Genomic DNA, 8,322 nt, shown 5'->3' on the forward strand with positions numbered 1-8,322 from the left:
TGCTCCTTGTTTGCTGCCTCGGCCTGCGCCTTGGCTGCAGCATCGGCCTCCGCTTGCGCCACCCTGGCCACCTCCTCCCGCTCCTCGCGCGTCTTCCGTGCGTTCCTCTCCGTGGCCTCTTGGAGGTTGGCAAGCGGGTCCACGCGGCGGGGGACAACACGGTTATCGGCCGCCCCAACCACTGAAGCAGCCAGGGCTCGCAAGAGGGACAGTGGGGCCCTGTTCAAGCAAGTAGGAAGGAGCATTGAAGAAAAAGCAAAGAAGAAACAAACAAAAAGCAACAGAAGGAGAATCAAAAGTACTTACGCAGACACCACCGGGCGCGCCTTCGACACCCTCTAGTACTGGGCCGCCCTCGCAGCAGCCTCCTGCCGCTTGGTCACGACGGCCGAGGTCTTCGGCTTCTTGTACCAGTTGCCGTAGAGCCCGCCCTCAGCCTGGTGCTTCGGCGGGTTGGCTGCCGCGGTTGGCGCGGCCGAAGAGCCGGCGCCCATCCTGTCGGTGTGGTGGCCGCGGTGCGGTTCGCGGTCTTCCACGTCGTCGTCCGGACACTCCCCCAGGCTACCTCTAGAGAAGTCGCCTGCTTCCCCTCCGCCGCCGCCTATGGCGTCATCCTCCTCCATGGCGGCCGCCCCCAAGTCGGGGTCGCCCTCGTCGCTCACCGATCGGTCCGGCAGGAACTCCTTGTCGGAGCCAGTTGGATGGTCGTCTGGCCCGGGAAGTACTGCAGTAAGGCCGACTGCTCAGGCGGCGGGAAGAACTCGGACCAGCAAAAGAGAAAAAGAAAGAGAAGTAAAGGACTTACTGTAGGCGGTGGGTTGGCCCGATTGTACGGCGGCTTGCCGAATTGCCACTCTGACTCGACAACTTGCAGTCGGAGATGTGGTTCACCAGCCGGACGATCTCCGAGACCGGCATCTCCTTGGTGGACATCCAGGACAGATCCCGGTGGCCACTCATGGCGCTGATGATGTGGGGCCGACCTTGGAGAGGTAGCACCCGGCGCTCCATGAAGGCAGCCAGCAAGTTAGAGGGCTTGAGGCGCTCCGAGTTGATCAGCACCTGAAGCCGAGCGAGGGCGCTGGCGGAGGGGATCAATAGAGTTTTCGGCCGGAAGCTCCAGTTGGCGCAGGGCTCGGCAGGCGGGCCGGCTGCATAAGCCGGCAAGTTAACGTAGTTCCGCGCCAAGTTGAGGTTCTCGACGTAGAAGTACGACCGCTGCCACAGTTTGGCCGACTGCAGCAGGGCGATGACCGGGAAGCGAGGCCCGCCCCCGGTCCCGGTGCGCCGCACTGCGCCGCCTCGCCCTTGGTGGTGTTGCCGAGCTTGAGGTAGAAGAGCTCTGCCCACAGCTCGAGTGTGGGCAGAGTGCCGAGGTAGCCTTCACAGAGCGTGACGAAGGCGGAGAGCAGCACCACCGTGTTCGGCGCAAGGTGGTGGGGCTGCACTCCGTAGAAATCCATTAGCGAGTGGTGGAACCCGCTCACCAGAAGGCCGAAGCCGCGAAGAAAATGCGCCCGAAAGATGACATACTCGCCGTCCTTCGGCGCCGGAGAGATCTCCCTGGCGGGGGGAGACGCACCTTGACGTCGGTGTGGTGAGGAAGGCGTCACATCTCGCGGAGGAACTGGATGTGATCCTCGTGGACGGTGGAGCCGTCCCAGTCGCCGGCGCGGCCGCTGAGCGCCATGGGCTTCGTGCTCGGCAGTGGCGCGAGGCGGCAGCGACGAAGAAAGGGTCGGCGACGACGAGTTGCGGCGGCACTCCGGCAAGGGAAGAAAGCGCAGCGGCGGCGAGGAAGAAGAAGCAAGACAGAGGGAGAGGAGGGCGCGCGCGTGCGTTCTGCCGCCCCCTCCTCCCCCTACTTATAGCCTCGCGGCGGTGGAGCCGAGGGGGCGAGGTGTGGGGGAGCGTAGGATTAACTGCGCCCACTCCCCCACGACCCTGCAACTTCCGCACCGGCCGACCACCCCGGCCGCAGCGGATCCGCGCGCGTGCCGAGGCCCTCTAGTGGCGGCCCGGGCCTGCGCCGACGTCCCGTCGCGCACGTGGGCTGGCGGGCCGACCTGGCCGCCAGGCGCCGCGTGGTGGGAAAGCAGCAGGCGGCGAGCCTGTCGCATAGCCGGCACGTCACGTGGCCCCCACCACGACTATTCAAATTCCGCCAGGCGGACGCGGCTTCGTCCAGCTCCTGGCGCCCGACTCCTCCCAGGCGGACGGAGCAGAAGGCGGAAGGGCACTCAAAGAGGGAAACTGTGAGGCTCTCCGGCTGCCCAAGCCGTAGAACCTCACCAGCTTCGGGGACTACTGACGAGGGGACAGACCCCGGGTAGCCTCATCCACACCAGAGCAGATTTCAAGACATCGGGGCTAGCCTAGCCCCTCAGTTCGACTGGTCGCAAGGCCGGCCTTCATGGCTGGCTGGAGCCAACAGGCCGCCTCCTAGAAGGCAGCGCGCCTCAGAAGGCGGCGAGGGCATGGGCCGACTCCTGGCAGGCGGCCCATCGCCACCTCAAAGTCCGCACCCACCCGCTACGACAAGACAGGGCGTGGCAACAGTGCCACCTGCCACCCCCGAAACCCGGAAGGAACGTGGCTACAGTGCCGATGTACCAGGCGAACACCCTTCGCCTGGCACGACATTGTAGCCACGTGGCCCATGAAGATGCCTACGTCAGGCAGGGCCATGCCCCCATGACGGGCGATCGATGTGGCCCGCAGGCGGCGGGCCCCACCAGCCCGCGTATCCCAGAAGACAGCAAGGCCAGAGCAGGCGGCCTCAAGGGAAGACCGGCTCCTAGCAGGCGGTCTCCCATCCCCTTGGAGTCTGTGCGCCATTAACCAGAGGTGACGGGGTGTGGCTACAGTGATCGCCCGCCAGGCGGCGGCACTGTAGCATGCGCCCCCGACCGAGCCATCGTCATCGGAGGGAATGCTACAGTGCGGCCTGGTCCCCCTGGCCTGCAGGCGGCATGCCCTACCTGTCGGCCGAGTTCACGGCAGCCGGCGGGACCCACCAGGCAGCGGGCCCCAGCAGCCGGTGGAGAAGCCGAAGCCCAGAGACACTGACGACCGAGTCCCAGGACCAGCCAGATTACCATTGTACCCCTAGGGGTAGGCCTACATAAACCCCCCGGGTCACCCATGCAAAGGGTTCAGCCCATTAGATCATCACACACCCACATAGCTAGGAAGAAGTAGTGCAAGCAGCCTTCTTCCTCCTCTAGCCCGAACAGCTCAAGGAGCACCCTTGTACTTGCTATTGATCATAGTGATGCAGAGACCCCGCAAACTAGGATTAGGGGTGTTATCTCCATGAAGAGCCCTCTTGGGTAAGACCCGGCATCGTTTGCGGTCTTGCCTACTCCTGCTTTTAAAGCCCGACAGCATTCTATTGACCCCTTACATGATTAGCCACCCGTTGGTATATGTCGAGAAAATACCACGACATAGGCTCACCCGCAAATAAAATAAAATTAGAGGTAGCGTACGTTTATTTACCATGATAGCATTATCTGTACGCATATGGCAAATCACCTCAGTGACAGACGGTGGTTATACAATACTCCCTTTGTCCCATAATATAAGAGCGTTTTGACACTAGTGTAGTGTCAAAAACACTCTTATATTATGGAACAGGGGGAATACTAATCAAACATAAGCTAGCCCGGCCGAATGACAATGCTACGATGATCTCTTGCTCGAACACAACATGTTTTCTGGACTGCAAATCTGATATGCCTTCCTTTCAAAATTTACGATACCTTTATAGGTTGCAAGTTCCAGCTAGAAGTTAAAGGCCATCTACTGTGGTAGGGAACCTCATGAAAATGATGCACTCCTCATCACCAAAGGAAAAATAATACTCATGGTTTCGCTTCCTGACACGCTCGCTGCTCATGAGCATTCCAACTCCATGCCCAGACCTCAAGGCAGAGAGGGAAAAGAGTGGCATTCATCGCAGTCGGAAAACCCAAATTTTCCTGTTGCACCACCCGAAACAACATCATCAGTATCCAGCAGTAACCAAGCAGCAAAGAGTGGACACGATTCCGCACACAACTGGAGAACCTGAAGATCAACCTAGCAACTTTCTCGGCCCTGAGAAGCGGCACACAAGCAGACATCCTGATGCAGCCAGTCGGAGCTTTACAGGACAGAACAGGCGAAAGCTAAAAACCATTCCTGCAGTTATCTATCAGGGCAAACTAAGAAGTGTAACTTTATCGAAGGAGAGGAAGCTGACACGCCCATTATCAACTTGACAGAATTTAAGAGGAATGCCGCCAAACTTATTCTCCACCGTTTCAAGTTCATCCGTTGGAGGTGGCTTGTCTCTGCACCAAATCCAACAACAAAAAAGGTTATGGCCAGAAATACCGATCGGCAGGTTGTATGAAATAAACTAAAAATTGGTAAGCCCAGATTCATATATTGTGATCCTTTTTGTATCTTCTTACATAATACTTCTAGAGCTTCTACTTAAGTTCTTCTGTTCTGCTATTTATGGCTTTATGCATCTCATTGCTACCTAATGTTGCTTAGAATCGGGTTTATAGTCGGCCAAGAAAAGAACTTGTGACAAGTCACAACTGATGGACGCATAATAAGCATATAAATATAGGAATCAATGTTTGATTGCAAGACAGAGTTCAGCTGACTATAACTATGCTTAGTAACCAAAAAAAAATCTATCACCTTTGATATTAGGCTTACTAGACTTAAATTACTTGCATTTATATAGCTCAGGCATGATAACCACTCGGGTACAGTAGAACAGATAAACTAAATCTATGTTCACAGAAAGACAGTTAACAACATAGAAAGTATATCCATGTGCAAAGAGAGCCAATATCACATCACAGGCACATCCTGCATGCCTAAATATACCGAAGTTTCATAACATAAAACTGAAAGGGAAAATCATACATTAAGCGCGTGTGTGAAGAGATAATAAGGGAATGGATTGCTGTAAACGAAAATGTCGCACAAGTTTAAAAGCATGGATCCACGATCTGCAAGTGGCAGGAAGAGTAACATTACCTTAACAGACATACAAGAAAACTAGGGACTCCTGGGGACGACTTCTTAAATTTGCTATTTGGTAGATGCACTTTAAAGGTTGGATACATCCCATCTATGAGCATTCCTTTCAGCAATTTGGTAATGTCATTGCAGGCACCATTGGCTTTACCAAAGTTCTGGCTTGTGCCATCCATACTGTCGGGGGAATTAGTGACGTCACCAGAACGGATTTGCTTCATTGTCCAGGGAACGTCATATCGTCCAACAATGTAGCCAAGCAACTTCAAGTGCCTGTAAGCTTGGAAGGCATCCCAGGAGCACCCATAACTTCCTCTTGCAATCTTTCCATAAATCTCCTCCATTCCAACTGTTTCATCCTTGTCATCAAGAAGAACCAATGCCCCTCTTTCTGCCAAGAACCTGCGTAGTTTGATATGCAACAAGCCTTAAACTGCAAGTTGAAGTATTTGAAAACAAAAACCATGACATGTGATTCAAGCATAATCTCTAAGCAATGATGTTGCACTGGTGCACTATTTTGAGTGCGACATGATGTAACTTGTAAAAAAAAGTGGGTAATAGCCATGCGGTTTCAAATACAAGGAATCCAGGGCATGCTGCAATGTTACAGCATTTCATCAAACAGGTGGCGTACCCGATCTCCTCCACATTGTAGTAGAGCTTGCCGCCCCGTGCTATGCCAGTGGTCAGCCAGAGCTTCCCCTTGTTGTCCAACACCTCTGCCACACCAGCCTCCTCCACCCACCGCACCCGCGACGCGACGTTCCTGCACCACAACATATACAACCCGATGAACGATCCAGAAGCGCACCAGCAGCACAAACAGATCAACCACAAGATAGCACACACCTGAACTGGACTCTCGAGGAAGAGGGTGCCGCGTCCGAGAGGAAGGGGTTGAGGTGCTGCTCCTCCCCGTCGTCTTCAGCCGCAGCGGCGGAGGCAGCCCCGGGAGCACGGCCCCTTCTCCGTTGGCCACGCGCCACGGCCGCCATGAACCACTCCCTGCACGGTTGTACTCCCTTCTCTCACCAAAACTTCAAGGCTAATAGTTGACAAAAATGTCCCATGTTAGCTCTGCCCTGGCCAAAATGCCCTTCTTTCTCCGCAATTGAGCAAATACCCCCCACTTGGCTTTGCCGATTGATAAAATGCGACACATTACTGTTAGAAGGGACATAAAGGATTGGTGGAATCATTGATTTATTGCTTGAGCCTCGTGGGCGTATATATAGGAGTACAGGATCAACTTCGAGTACAAGACAAGCCAGAACATATATCCTAGTCTATCTCAAGCGTCTACTATATATAGGAGTACAGGATCAACTTTTAAGTGTCTACTATAAGCAAGCATTTTTACCCTGTGACCATCTTTGCAGTATACATAAATCCAGGACATCGATGCTCAGATCAAACTTTGGACCGTCTCCACAAAGCTACCGAGGGCCAACAATGCAAAATCCAACCACTCGTTCGTGACGAAATTTCAACTAAAAAAAGTCCCATCCGGGGTAGTGAACTGAAACCACGAGCAGTAACAAAATCGGGGGATAAACCTAACGGCTGAATCCCACAGCCGGGGATCATCACCACGGCCCTCAGCAACCGTAGGACGGATCAAGCCGGAGACCCGCCCGCGAGCTAGACCACGAACGAGCAGGACAGCTCACGCACAGATGCCCCTGATTCCCAATTCCTAAGGTAGCCGCACCGAATCGACGGCGAATCTGGCTGAAAATGAACGAATTCCGCCTCAGGATCGTCGAGGAACCCGCGCGGGGACCCAATCGGAGAACAGCTCGTCACCCGCAACTACTTCGCTGGATCGGCGCCTACCGCCGACACAAATCCAGCGGAAATCGCCACGAGCGGAGAAGATACGCGCTGAGAAGGGGGGGACGTACGGCGCTCACCCGACGAACCGAGCTCGATCGGACGAGCAGAGGAGTCAGCCGCCGCGCCGCGCCGCCGGCCCGCTCAATTTTTTCCGCTCGGCGCCTCCACCTCCTCTAGGTGGGAGTGGGTTTAAGTGGGACTAAGAGCATCTCCACTAGCGCCCCAAGATGCCTCCCTAGCCACTTTTTGAGCGCCGGCGAGCAAAAAACGTCTCACTCGAACCTTTAGGATTTCACTTTTCGTCGGATTAGACGAAAAATACGGCCGGCGCGTGCAGGGAAACCCAGCCCCCGGGAAGCATCTGGGGACGCCGGCACTTTTATTTTGCATGCAAATGGCCCACTTTCAGTCTCTCAACTGCCTCTCTCTCCTCTCTCTCTCTCCCTTTTTTTCTGCAGGCCCACCCACGTGCTCACACTCCCCCATCCCCCACCCACCAAAGCAGACGCGCACGGGACGGGACAGGCGCGGCGAGCAGGGCGCCGGAGCTGGGGCACGGGGGCGTCACGGCGGGCGGGCGCCGGAGCTCGCGGGGAGGGCGCTGGAGCAGGGAGGCGGGGAGCTCGTCCATGGCGCCGGACATGGACGACGAGCGGTCGCGCTGGAACAGCGCCGGGCCACGGCGGGAGGCGGCATCAGAGTCGGCCAGGCACGGAAACGGGAGATCCTCCTCGCCTTGACCCCTTCCTCAACCTTGACCCGTCGTCGTAGTCGCACACACCCAACGAGGCCGCCACAGACGGTGCTCCGATCCCACACGCCCTGCATGTTGTCACTGCGCTCAGCCCGCCCCTTGGGCTCTCCTGCCTGCGCCCGCGCGCCCATCCTTGCCCGCGTCCCGCATCCACTCATCGGCCGCGCCCCTGCTTTTGCTGCGGCCCAAGCTCCGGTCGTTGGCCGCGATGCCCGCCCGCGCCTCGCGCCAGGGCACCCTGTACGCGCCCCCCGGCCGCGTCCAGCCACGAGGCGGCCGTCCCCTGGCCGCACCCCGATGCTCCCGTCGTCGTGCGCTGCGCCCGCAGCCGCCCTTGCCCGTGCGCGGGGGCAACTGCTGCTGCTCGTGGTTGCTGCCTGCTACTTTGCCGCTGTTGCCACTGAAGCTCTGCTGTTGTTGCCTTCTTGCTACTGCTACTTCTTGCTGCTGATGTCGCTGCTGTTTGCTGGTTGCTCTAGGCATGATCGTGGACGAGGCGGCGAGGCGTGGGCGCGGAACGGGGTGGCCGCCGTAGGAGCTCCTCCCAGCTGTTGTTGGGTGGGGGCACGGCTGGAAGAAATTCCACTCCCACGCAAATATGTTCGCCGGCACCTCACCAGGAGGCTGAAAAAATGCCTCCTGGGAGGCGCAACGGCTGGAGATGCTCTAAGCCCAGTTCTTTTGCC

General features: G+C 56.8%; 1 protein-coding gene across 3 annotated transcripts; it reads right to left on the bottom strand.

Annotated features, from left to right (window-relative positions):
- Positions 1-3,697: 3,697 nt before the first annotated feature.
- LOC119346939 lies at positions 3,698-7,093 on the bottom strand. 3 transcript variants are annotated; one of them, XR_005168037.1, is made up of 6 exons: positions 6,960-7,093; positions 5,896-6,091; positions 5,681-5,812; positions 5,044-5,445; positions 4,084-4,337; positions 3,698-3,983 (listed from the first exon to the last, which is right to left on the bottom strand). XR_005168037.1 is itself a non-coding variant. In XM_037616005.1 (5 exons), the coding sequence occupies exons 2-5, from the start codon at positions 6,039-6,041 to the stop codon at positions 4,199-4,201; spliced, it is 819 nt and encodes a 272-aa protein (XP_037471902.1). In that variant the 5' UTR covers positions 6,042-6,091; positions 6,960-7,093; the 3' UTR covers positions 3,698-4,198. The 3 variants fall into 3 exon arrangements, 2 of the variants coding, with proteins under 2 accessions (XP_037471902.1, XP_037471905.1); XM_037616005.1 differs by having other exon boundaries at positions 3,698-4,337; XM_037616008.1 differs by having other exon boundaries at positions 3,698-4,337; positions 5,896-6,051; positions 6,960-7,036.
- Between the last annotated feature and the right edge of the window lie 1,229 nt (positions 7,094-8,322).

This window comes from Triticum dicoccoides, chromosome 1B, assembly GCF_002162155.2.
Source record: "Triticum dicoccoides isolate Atlit2015 ecotype Zavitan chromosome 1B, WEW_v2.0, whole genome shotgun sequence".
Lineage (NCBI taxonomy): Eukaryota > Viridiplantae > Streptophyta > Magnoliopsida > Poales > Poaceae > Triticum > Triticum dicoccoides.